The sequence below is a fragment of the Ursus arctos genome, unplaced genomic scaffold (assembly GCF_023065955.2).
Source record: "Ursus arctos isolate Adak ecotype North America unplaced genomic scaffold, UrsArc2.0 scaffold_25, whole genome shotgun sequence".
Taxonomy (NCBI): Eukaryota; Metazoa; Chordata; class Mammalia; order Carnivora; family Ursidae; genus Ursus; species Ursus arctos.
Window position 1 is genome coordinate 10,049,987 of NW_026622930.1, and position 13,209 is coordinate 10,063,195.

Consider the following 13,209-nt stretch of genomic DNA (forward strand, 5'->3'; position numbering starts at 1 on the left):
AAAAACATAAGAAGTTTAAAAATAAAATAACATAACCCTCTACTTAGACTAACTTTGGAAGTTTCTGATATTGTATGGCCTTCCAGACTTCTAGCCTGTTCATATTATATAACATCCTCTTTGGGCTTTAGCTTCCCCATTTGTAAAAAAGGAACAACGATACAATCCATCCAAGAGATGGTTGTGAGGATATTAAGTTCATATATGTGGAGTGCTTAGAACAGTACCTCACACATAGTAAATATTATCTAAGTGTATACTTCTATTATGCATAAATTTCAATATAAACTAGTTCCTTAGACTCATCTCTCAAAATCCAATCATACAGGTAAAAGATAAGCAAAAATTTTTTCCTATATTGTAGAATTCAAAAGGACTCTAAGTTTATGCTTCTCCCAGTAGGACATGCAAATGTTCCCTGTGCCTTTGCTAATATTAAAGACTTATCATCAACTTTTTCAATTTCATTGGCAAAAGTAGTATTTCACTATTGTTTTTGTAAATATCACATATTATTCAGTAACTGTCTGTCTACTTGACTACATCTCTTATCAAATTCTAAGCACCTGAAGACAGGACTGTATCTTTTTCACTATTACATCCCCATATGTAACCCAGCGCTTATGGTAGGTGCTCAATGTATATTCATTAAATGATTACATTGCTCTACAATTAATGAGCTTGAACAATGAGGTTGAATCTCTTTATTAGACACTTGTATTTCTTCTTTATGAAGTATACATTTGTTTTCTTTGCCCATTTGTGACATTATAAAAGTTAAGTGAAAATAAGGCATCATGGCAGACCCACACTAAGATGCAAATATTCTCTCTCATTAGTTCTTCTAAACAAACTGGATTATAGCTGAGTAACTTTTTCAGGAAGTACATGTGGGTTGTACACTGCCCGTGCTAGTATATTTATGAGAGTATCTTCTTCTTGACTATATATGTAAATTCCACCCCAGCTAGGGCAGAATTCTAGGTCACTATCCTTTCTACTAAAAACCCTTCTGGCATTTAAGTTTTCAGAACAAAAATTTGGGGACAGCCTGATCCTATTATTTGTGTAGGAGTCCAGTTTTATCAGCCAAGATACTGGCAATTACAATCTAACTCTTCCACGATGTCAACAGGAGATGCGTAAAATACAGGGTGAGGGATAATAAGATGAATGAAACAAGCAAGCTTGCCCAGACAGCCAACCTCTGGGGTCTGGCTGTGTGATACCAATCGACCCAGGTTCTGGCCCTGAGTCAGTGTCATCTGATGGTAGCTTGTCTCCTCAAGCTAAATACTGATGAAGACAATCCTAAGTTCCATGGTGGGCCAGGACAGCAACAGTAATTCAAGGAAACTCCTCATCTGTTTGTGCCTTTTCCACTGGCCTGTTTTAAGAAGCCTAGGCTTAAAGAAATACTGGGGACCCAATCATCTCCATCTCTTTGTTAAGAAGATGAAGTTGCTTCTAGTGTTCTTGCTTAGCCTTCCCCTACATGGCTTCCCTTCCATCAATGACCTTCCAATCTGACAAAAGACAAAAATCATGGGCAGAGGGCAAAAACCAATCATCAATCCCATTATATCCAAATTCTACAATCTGCCGCTGACAAAGGCAATCATGGATCTGCTTTCTGTCACTATAGTTTGTATTTATCATATGGTATACACTCTTTTGCATCTGATTTATTTCCCTTAACATATGGATTGTGAGACATATCCATGATTTCGTATTGCGTGTATCAGCACTGCGTTCCTTTTTCTTGCTAAATAGTATTTCATTGTATGGACATACCACATTTTATTTTTACCCTTCACCTACAGGTAGACATTCGTGTTGTTCCAATTTGGGTTATTACAAATAAAGCTGCTATAGGGGCGCTTGGGTGGCTCAGTCATTAAGTGTCTGCCTTCGGCTTAGGGCATGATCCCGGAGTCCTGAGATCGAGCCCTGCAGCCCTGCACAGGGCTCCCTGCTCTGCTGGGAGCCCGCTTCTTCCTCTCCCACTCCCCCTGTTTGTGTTCCCTCTCTCGCTGACTGTCTCTCTCTGTCAAATAAATAAATAAAATCTTTAAAAAAAAAAACAAATAAAGCTGCTATAAACATGTGTATATAATATAATTCTTGTTGTGGATATATATTTTTACTTGTCTTGGGTAAATAATTCAAAGTAGAATGACTAGGTCATATAGAAGATGTTTAATTTTTAAGTAAATGCCAAATCAGCAATATTATATTGCTGTTGATTTGATTATATTCAGGAGTGTGATAAATTTCAAATTAGTCTTTATGTAGGGTGTGAGGGGAGAATCAATGTTCACTGTTTTCTCTCATGAATATCCAGTTATCCCAGTACTGTATTTTGAAAAGATTTGCTTCCTTGAACTACTTTGGCACTCTGCTGAAAGTCAACTGGCCACATATATGTGGGTCTATTTCTGGACTCTCTTCTGTTCCATTGATTTATATTTTTGTATGTATCCTGAAATATCCTTAAATCCATTTGTTAGTTCTGCTCATTGTTTTGTAAATTACTGAGGATTTTCTATGTAAATGGTGATGTCATCTATAAGGAGAAATCATTTTACTTCTTCCTTCCAGATTTCTAGACCTTTTAGGGTTTTGTTTTCTTGCCTTATTTCAATAGCTAGAACCTCCAGTATAGTGTGAGACAGAAGTGATAAAAACTATCCTTGACTAGTTCTTAAGGGAAAAGCATTCAATACCTAACATTAACTATGATGTTAGCTGTAGCTTTTTCATACGTGCCCTGTATCCAATTAGAGAAGTTCACGTCACCCCTAGCTTCCTGAAAGCTTTTATCATGAATGGATGTTGAATTTTGTCAGATATGCATTAAGGGAGCATTTTCAAGGTTACCTTATTTGCCGTATCAACAGAATTAGAAGTTTGATCAACTTCTTCAAAAGTACGTTCTTCCTTTCCAATCTGAGCACTGTGTATGTTCTTCCCCTCTAACACTGAAGGATCTTTTTGTAGGTCCCACATTTGTTTCTTTTTTTCTCTTTAGTCATCCCTATACAAAGAAAGGTCTATTCCATACAGTTGTGTTCCTACAAACAAATGAGCATGACCTCTTCATTATACTCTTCATTATTAACCTGATTATTCTAAGAACTGTCCTCTTTGACCCTAAGCTGGTGCACAATCCATAGCTAGCTTTCTAGTGCTGTGCAGCCTTTATTTCATATGGATATGCTAGCTTGACAAGAATCTCTTAATGTTGGTTCCTGATTATCTTATTAATGAATGACAATTTCTGGTGTTCATTTCTGATTAAACTAAAGTGGTCAGTAATTGTTCCCTTGCCAGCCACAGCAAATACAAAATTACAAACCCAAGTTTGTACTGTTCTCAGGCCTCTTCCCAGCACTTCTCATTCCCAAATGCCTTAGAACACAACTCCCAGTGCAGTAGTGGCAGCGTCTTTCTTAACTCAGTAGCAATCTCTGAAATATCTGTTCCCACCACCTTTCACCCATCTCAGGGATTCTTCTAGCCTTGAGTGTAGGAATTTCCTGCTGGTGGTTATCAGATCTTATCAATAATCCTGATTTCCAACGCCAAAAGAAAAAAACAGTGTACCTCTCTTTAGTTTTATGTATTTATCAAAGGGAGAATAAAGAGTATGAATCAGATCTTAGTAGTATTCAGCCATCATATACCATGAAAGTCCTATGACTACGTTCTAATAGTATGTGAGAATTCAAAATTAAATGAATATGCATTTAATCAGGCAAATTAGTTTATTACGTGAATTCTACACTAACAAGCTAGGGAGATTCTAGTTTTGCTTTTGTAAATTAAACCTTAAGCAATAATCCGATATTAATTTTCAGAAGACTAATTGGAACACACTTGACCAGGATGGGGGTTTTGTTTTGTTTTGTTTTTTGTTTGTAAAGATTTTATTTATTTATTTTAGAGAAAGATAGCATGAGCTAGAGGAGGGGCAGAGGGAGAGAAAGAACCCCAAGCAGACTCTCCACTGAGCATGGAGACAGATGCAGAGCTCAATCTCAGGGCTCTGAGATCATGACCTGAGTCAAAATCAAGAGTCAGACACTTGACTAAGTCACCCAGGCACCCAAGTGACCAGGCTGTTTTTAACACTGGCAAAATGTCAGATGACAAAAATGGAACACAAAAAGACAATGGTACATTCCCCTGATAGGTTCTGATCCTGGTTAAGGAACACAGAACTGGGGAAGACTGAATTATTTATGGTCCACAATGATCCAGAGTCAGCCTAGCCTTAGAAGATCTATCAGAAAGAAGCTGATTCTGCACTGAAAATGAGAGAAATGATTACTCTGTTGAAATACTAAGCTTCCAACACAACACTGAAATCCAACACAGCAAGGTAGGCAGGACGGAGGACCTGAATCTGTGTGATGTTCTGAAGTCAACCTAAAGCCTTAAATGCCGGTCGCCAATTTTTTTTATTAACAATTGTGCAAATGGCAACAACCTGATTGTCCTTGCTTGTGAAACAAATAACCAGATGAAAACAGTGCAACTTGTAATAAAAATGAGAGGTCCCAATGTTTTTTGTATCAATTTAGGATCCTTTAAAAAAAAAAAAACTATTTCCCAAGATGGTTCTTAGATAAAACTTCATTTAATATACCTTGACATGAGATCAGTTTTTATGGAGAAGAGAAGAGACTATCTGCCCAATGTGTCTCCTTCCTAAGCTTCACACACCCAAAAGGCAAGAAGCGCAACAAAGGAGACAGTGGAAGTGCAGAGTGTATTGGAAACAAAGACTTCAACTGAGTAATCCCATCTGAGATGACCCAATACTATGCTGCTAGCCCAAAGAAATGCTACTGCAATAGTCCAAGCATGGTTTATTTCGGGACATCAGCCTTCCTGAATCTGGGATGCTAACAAGCAACTAAAGGTAAGAAAGAAATTAACATGAAATGAATGCTAAGCATCTTCACTTCAATCTCTCTTAATCCAGACATATCAGGAGGTACTTGTTACAATCACTTTTAAAGATCATATAAAGTTTAGCCTTTCAACACCATGCTTTCATGGAACACAGGAACAGGATATGAATATCTGACAATCCAGAAGTACGAATATGACATAAGGAATTGAAAGTGTACTTACCCAATACCCTGAGCTATGTTTTCTAATTGCCGACACATACAAGACCGAACTTCATATTCTACATCTTGACAGAGTGATTTTACCAGAGGGAGTATTTCTCTTTTAATGCTTAGAAAGGAAGGAAAGGAACATGCAAATGGTGTTTTAGAATAATTAAAATTGTCAAACAATTATTATCAAAATCTTAGCTTAGCTTAATAACAACAAATATACGTTAATAGAAAGCTTTATAGTTTACATGGTATTTTCACATATGTCATTACATTTGGATGTTATCTTTTGTTATTTGTAAATTATATACATGCCTAGATCTTTTTAAAGTAATGGTTAATTTTGGACTGACAGTTAAACATCTTAGCTAAGATGAAAGGCTACAGGCAAACAGAATGTCTAACAACCATCGACCAAAATATTCTTCAATTTTATATTTTACTCTTGTGTCATAATTATACAACATTTCATTCTTTCCACTTGGTATTTATCATCTGCGCAGACAATAACATACAAATTATAAATGTTCTCCATAAAGCCTCAAAATACAATAAATTATTCAAAATAATGAATTCATAACAATAAGGGAAGAAATCAGAAAGTCTATCTTTAGGTCAGATTTGACAATTTTTGAAGTCTATAGAATAATACCATTTTATGCTCAAAACTACACTAGGTGTATGACAGAGAAGACTAAGATGAGAAATAGAAAAAAGTTAATCATATTGATCTTGAAATGTCGTGAGATCAGAAGAAATGCATCTGAATAACTAGACATTCAAGAATTCTATAAAGTTAAGACAGCTAAGCTTGTATGTAGTATGGAATGAAAGAAGTCTAATTTAATTGTTAATCATATGACCATCATACATTTTAAATCAATTTAATTTAATAAAGAAGATGAAAATTATATACAAATACTCACGTATGGGCATCAAATTTGTTGGTCAATTTTCCTAAAATTTTACAACTAACTAAACGAGACTGGACTGTTTGGGAAAGTTGTGCCTTGGAAACAAGTGGGTTCAAAATCTAAAGAGAAAAGATTTAGAGAACAAATTCACAAAGTTTTATATATTCTTGCCACTAATGTCAGCTATTTTCCTCAAGGAATATTTTAGGGTCAAGTGTTTTTAAGAAACCTGAATTATAACGTAAGGTGCTCAGAACCTGAATCACCTTGTTTACCTTCTGGCTTACTAAGGTAAAGTTAACGATAAATTACATAATTAAAAATCAATCAGGCACACAAAAACTGAATTAAAGCTTATGGTGAATTCTGCAGTGATCTGTATGCACATAAAAATCATTATGAAATGTACATTTTCAAAAGAAAAAAAAGCAAATTACCACATAGTCTGAAATTTATTTTTAATCCATATAGAATTTTTATATTTATCTAAAGGGATGCAAAACAATATAGCTTCAAATAGATTCTATTAAGTACTTCTGTCATTTGAATGCAGTTCGGATATTGTATTATGTGCATGCTGAGCACTCAAAAACGCAACAGCATGACGGACTGTAAAGAACTGTGAAGATCAGATCCTCATTCTGGCCCCCGCTCTTTAATTTGTCCAAGTCATCCTGCTATTTCTGGTCCCAAGGTAGCTCATCTACTTAAAATGGAAATTAGAATATGTCGTACTAAGAACCCTCCAAGTTCTAAAACTCTATGCCTCTAATAAAAAAGTCAACCGGTTTTTTCCTCTCAACAAAGTAGCCAGAAATGCTGAATACATAATGATAAATATCATTTGAAACTGGAAGATGTAAAATAAAATAAACTGTGTATTTAAAGTCTTAAAAATCACATAAAATAATACATGGTATTCTAACGTAAAAACTGCATTCTACTATATAGCACTCTTCAAGAAGTATAAATGTGAACATTAAGTTCAACGTTTAAATATGGGTAACCACCTAGATGTTTGGCATTAAGTTGACAAACATCCTCAATGGGTAAATCTTCCCATTCTCAACCAAGTATTTTGGCATTGAGACAGGACCACAAACTGTATGAGGGCAAAGAAGGACAAAAACACTTCATGAAATATATACAGGACATTTCATTGGCGGATAACTACTTCTTTCAATCACGACATATTTGAAAAGAATATAGGGATGTTGTTCAAAGAATGAAAAATCACTTCATTAGAGAATAAATTTCTTTCCTAATTTTCTCATTCCCTCATTTTAATTTACTAAAACTCTTAGAGATGCATATATTGAACAGTGTTAAAAATTTAAAAGCAAACAATAAATTAGTAACAATATCTGCAACAAACATAACAAAAGATTGGCAACCTTGATAAACAGCACATATAAAGGATATGATCAAGGATATGATCAGACAATTCCAAAACAACAGAATTGATATAAATATATGAAAAATATATAAATATTTGCATGATAATCAAAAAATTCCAATTAAAATGTAATTCCATATTTTGGCCCATTAAACTAAATTGGAACACAAATATGGAGCACCTGGGTGGCTCATCAGTTTAAGCGTCTGCCTTCGGCTGAGGTCATGATCTCAGGGTCCTGGGATTGAGCCCTGTGTTGGGCTCCCTGCTCAGTGGGGAGTCTGTCTCTCCCTCTCCCTCTAACCCACCTTCTTTCACCCTCCCCCTTGCTCCTACTCTCGCTGTCTCTCAAATGAATAAATAAAAAATCCTTATAAATAAATAAATAAATAAAATTGGAACACTATTGCTGAGTAAAATCGAGGGAAACAGGTATTTCCACATATTGCTAGGAAGAGTCTTAAGAATATGAATGCCCTTGAGGAGTTAAGATGACAGAGGAGTAGGGGACCCCTTTTTCAACGGGTCCCCTGAGTCGAGCTGGATAGGTACCAGACCAGCCTGAACATCCACGGAATCAGCCTGAGACGCAGGAAGATACATCCGGATCTCTACAAATGAACATCTCCAGCGCTGAGTATTGAGGTACGAAGCGGGGAGCCATGAAACCGCGCACAGATATCGGAAGATAAATGGAAGGGGGAGGGAGCCGCCGCGTTCGGGCGCCGGGAAGCGGTAGCCACTTGCACGGGAGAGCGGGCAGACTCGCGGACCAGCACCCACGAGAGAGCAGACTGAGACCATGAGCCGGGGAATGCGCGCCACCAGACTGAAACAGAGCTCCGGTGTGCTCACTGCAACCAGACGGAGACCGGGAGCTCCGGAGCGCGCAGGGGCGGCTGGCGGCTGGCGGTATTAGAAACACAAAGGGCAGAGACGAGCCGGCCCGGGGAAGTGAGGGCTGGGACGCCGGTTGTGGGGCGCACATCCCCGGACGCTGCAGGGTTGAGCAGCACCAACAGTAACAGAGTTAAAGTGGCCAGATCATAAGTAGAGAACGGTCCGCGATCCCTCTGTTCTGAGACAGAGGCTGAGATTCGGCCACTGCTGCTCTGACTCTCAGAAGAGGCACAGCAAACCGCCAGGGAAAGCCGCCAGAGAACAAAAGCCTGGAAATACCGGCTCACAGTGTGCCCATCCCCATCCCCCCTCGCAGGGGACACGGAGACTCTACCCAAACAGGGTTGCCTGAGTATCGGCGCAGCAGGCCCCTCCCCCAGAACACAGAAGGCAGGCTGAAAAATCAAGAAGCCCACATCCCTAAGATCCCTATAAAACAAGGGCGCACAGCTTGGGTCCTGGTCAATAATTTGGGCTCTGGACAACCCTGCAACCTCTCCTCATCAGAATGACGAGAAGGAGAAATCCCCCCAGCAAAGAAAAGACAATGAGTCTGTGGCCTCTGCCACAGAACTAATGGACATGGATATAACCAAATTATCAGAAATGGAATTCAGAGTAACAATGGTCAAGATGATGTGTAGACTTGAAAAAAGTATTAACGAAAATGTTAATGAGAATATAGAATCTCTAAGGGCGGAAATGAGAGCGAATTTGGCAGAAATTAAAAATCCTATGAGCCAAATGCAGTCAAAACTAGAGGCTCTGACGGCCAGGGTGAAAGAGGCAGAAGAACATATTAGCAAATTGGAGGATGGGTTAGTAGAAGAAAAAGCTAAAATAGAATCTGGACTCAAAAAAATCCACGCACAGGAATGTAGGTTACGGGAGATTACTGACTCAATGAAATGTTCCAATGTCAGAATCATCAGCATCCCCGAGGGGGTGGAGAAAAACAGAGGTCTAGAAGAGATATTTGAACAAATTGTAGCTGAAAACTTCCCTAATCTAGCAAGGGAAACAAACATTTGTGTCCAAGAGGCAGAGAGGACCCCTCCCAAGCTCAACCAGACAAACCTACACCACGTCACGTCATAGTGCATTTCGCAAATATTAGATCCAAGGATACAGTATTGAAAGCGGCCAGGGCAAAGAAATTTCTCACATACCAAGGCAAAGGTATCAGAATTACGTCAGACCTGTCTACACAGACCTGGAATGAGAGAAAGGGTGGGGGGGGCATTTTTAAAGCTCTTTCAGAGAAAAACATGCAGCCAAGGATCCTTTATCCAGCAAGGCTGTCATTCAGAATTGATGGAGAAATAAAGATCTTCCAGAATCGCCAGTCATTGACCAATTTCGTAACCACGAAACCAGCCCTACAGGAGATATTAAGGGGGTTCTATAAAAGTAAAAAGGCCCCAAGAGTGATACAGAACAGAAAGTCACAATCTATAGAAACAAAGACTTTAAGAGCAATATGGCATCATTAAAATCCTATCTTTCAATAATCAGTCTCAATGTAAATGGCCTAAATGCTCCCATAAACGCCACAGGGTTGCTGATTGGATAAAAAGACATGACCCGTCCATTTGCTGTCTACAAGAGACTCATTTTGAACCTAAAGATACATTCAGACTGAAAGTAAAGGGATGGAATACCATCTTTCAATCCATTGGGACCTCAAAAGAAAGCTGGGGTAGCAATTCTCATATCAGACAGATTGGATTTTAAACTAAAGACTATAGTTAGAGACACAGAAGGGCACTATATTATTCTTAAAGGATGTATCCAACAAGTGGATATGACAATTATAAATACATATGCCCCCAACAGGGGAGCAGCAAGATACACAAGCCAACTCTTAACCAGAATAAAGAGACATATAGATAAAAATACGTTAATAGTAGGGGACCTCAACACTCCACTATCAGCAATAGACAGAGCACCGGAGCAGAAAACCAACATAGAAACTAGAGCTTTGAATGCCATACTCGACGAGTTGGACCTCATAGATATATATAGAATACTACACCCCAGAACCAAAGAATACTCATTCTATTCTAATGCCCATGGAACATTCTCAAGAATAGATCATGTTCTGGGTCACAAAACAGGTCTCAACAAATACCAAAAGACTGAAATTATTCCCTGCATATTCTCAGACCACAACGCTCTGAAATTGGAACTCAACCACAAGGAAAAATTTGGAAGAAACTCAAACACTTGAAGACTAAGAACCATCCTGCTCAGGAATGACTCGATAAACCAGGAAATCAAAAATCAATTTAAACAATTTATGGAGACCAACGAGAATGAAAACACAATGGTCCAAAACCTATGGGATACTGCAAAGGCAGTCCTAAGGGGGAAATACATAGCCATCCAAGCTGCACTCAAAAGAATAGAAAAATCTAAAATGCAGTTTTTATATTCTCACCTCAAGAAGCTGGAACAGCAACAGAGGGACAGACCTAATCCACGAGGAAAGAGTTGACCAAGATTAGAGCAGAAATCAATGAATTAGAAACCAGAAGTACAGTAGAGCAGATCAACAGGACTAGAAGCTGGTTCTTTGAGAGAATCAATAAAATTGACAAACCGCTGGCAAGACTTATCCAAAAGAATAGAGAAAGGACCCAAATTAATAAAATTATGAATGAAAAAGGACAGGTCACGACCAACACCAATGAAATTGGAAGGATTAATAGAAACTTTTATCAACAGCTATATGCCAATAAATTAAGCAATCTGGAAGAGATAGAGGCCTTCCTGGAAACCTATAAACCACCAAGACTGAAACAGGAAGAAACTGATTTTTTAAACAGGCCAATTAATTATGAAGAGATTGAGTCAGTGATAAACAACCTTCCAAATAACAAAACTCCAGGCCCGGACGGTTTTCCTGGGGAATTGTACCAAACATTCAAAGAAGAAATAATACCTATTCTCCTAAAGCTATTTCAAAAAACAGAAACAGAAGGAAAGCTACCAAACTCATTCTATGAGGCCAATATTACCTTGATCCCCAAACCAGGCAAAGACCCCATCAAAAACGAGAATTACAGACTGATTTCCCTAATGAATATGGATGTCAAAATCCTCAACAAGATCCTGGCTACTAGAATCCAACAGTACATTAAAAGGATTATCCATCACGGTCAAGTGGGATTCATACCTGAGATGCAAGCGTGGCAACATTCGCAAATCAATCAGCGTGATACATCATATCAACAAGAAAAGACTCAGGAACCATATGATCCTCTCAATTGATGCAGAAAAAGCATTTGACAAAATACAGTATCCTTTCCTGATTAAAACCCTTCAGAGTGTAGGAATAGAGGGTACATTTCTCAATCTCATTAAAGCCATCTATGAAAAGCCTACAGCAAATATTATTCTCAATGGGGAGAAGCTGGAAGGCTTTCCCTTAAGATCAGGAACACGACAAGGATGCCCACTCTCGCCACTATTATTCACCATAGTACTAGAAGTCCTTGCAACAGCAATCAGACAACAAAAAGGGATAAAAGGTATCCAAATCGGCAAAGAAGAAGTCAAACTGTCTCTCTTCTCAGATGACATGATACTCTATATGGAAAACCCGAAAGAATCCACTCCCAAACTATTACAAGTTATAGAGCAATTCAGTAATGTGGCGGGATACAAAATCAATGCTCAGAAGTCAGTTGCATTTCTATACACGAATAATGAGACTGAAGAAAGAGAAATCAGGGAATCCATCCCATTTACAATAGCACCAAAAACCATATGTTACCTTGGAATTAACTTAACCAGAGACGTAAAGGATCTATATTCTAGAAACTATAAATCACTCTTGAAAAACATCGAGGAAGACACAAAAAGATGGAAAAATATTCCATGCTCATGGATCGGAAGAATTAACATAGTTAAAATGTCCATGCTACCCAGAGCAATCTACACTTTCAATACTATCCCGATCAAAATACCGATGACATTTTTCAAAGAACTGGAACAAATAGTCCTTAAATTTGTATGGAACGAGAAAAGGCCCCGAATCTCCAAGGAACTGCTGAAAAGGAAAAACAAAGCTGGGGGCATCACAATGCCGGATTTCGAGCTGTACTACAAAGCTGTGATCACAAAGACAGCATGGTACTGGCACAAAAACAGACACATAGACCAATGGAACAGAATAGAGAACCCAGAAATGGACCCTCGGCTCTTTGGGCAACTAATCTTTGGTAAAGCAGGAAAAAACATCCGATGGAAAAAAGACAGTCTCTTCAATAAATGGTGCTGGGAAAATTGGACAGCTACATGCAAAAGAATGAAACTTGACCACTCTCTCACACCATACACAAAAATAAACTCCAAATGGATGAAAGACCTCGATGTGAGACAGGAATCCATCAAAATCCTAGAGGAGAACATAGGCAGCAACCTCTACGACATCGGCCAAAGCAACCTTTTTCATGACACATCTCCAAAGGCAAGAGAAACAAAAGATAAAATGAACTTGTGGGACTTCATCAAGATAAAAAGCTTCTGCACAGCCAAGGAAACAGTCAAAAAACTAAGAGGCAGCCCACGGAATGGGAGAATATATTTGCAAATGACACTACAGATAAAAGACTGGTATCCAAGATCTACAAAGAACTTCTCAAACTCAATACACGAGAAACAAATAAACAAATCAAAAAATGGGCAGAAGATACGAACAGACACTTTTCCAATGAAGACATACAAATGGCTAACAGACACATGAAAAAATGTTCAAAATCATTAGCCATCAGGGAAATTCAAATCAAAACCACACTAAGATACCACCTTACACCAGTTAGAATGGCAAAAATAGACAAGGCAAGAAACAACAATTGTTGGA

General features: G+C 38.2%; 1 protein-coding gene across 3 annotated transcripts in view; it reads right to left on the reverse strand.

Annotated features, from left to right (window-relative positions):
- Positions 1 to 13,209, reverse strand: part of PPP4R4 (protein phosphatase 4 regulatory subunit 4) — a 102,133-nt gene that overhangs the window by 34,567 nt on the left and 54,357 nt on the right. For all 3 annotated transcript variants that reach the window (XM_026515376.4, XM_057318510.1, XM_057318512.1), the window contains 2 exons: positions 6,059 to 6,165; positions 5,143 to 5,250 (listed from right to left, as the gene is read on the reverse strand). In XM_026515376.4, coding sequence (XP_026371161.2) covers positions 5,143 to 5,250; positions 6,059 to 6,165 — 215 coding nt within the window. The remainder of the gene's footprint in view (positions 1 to 5,142; positions 5,251 to 6,058; positions 6,166 to 13,209) is intronic.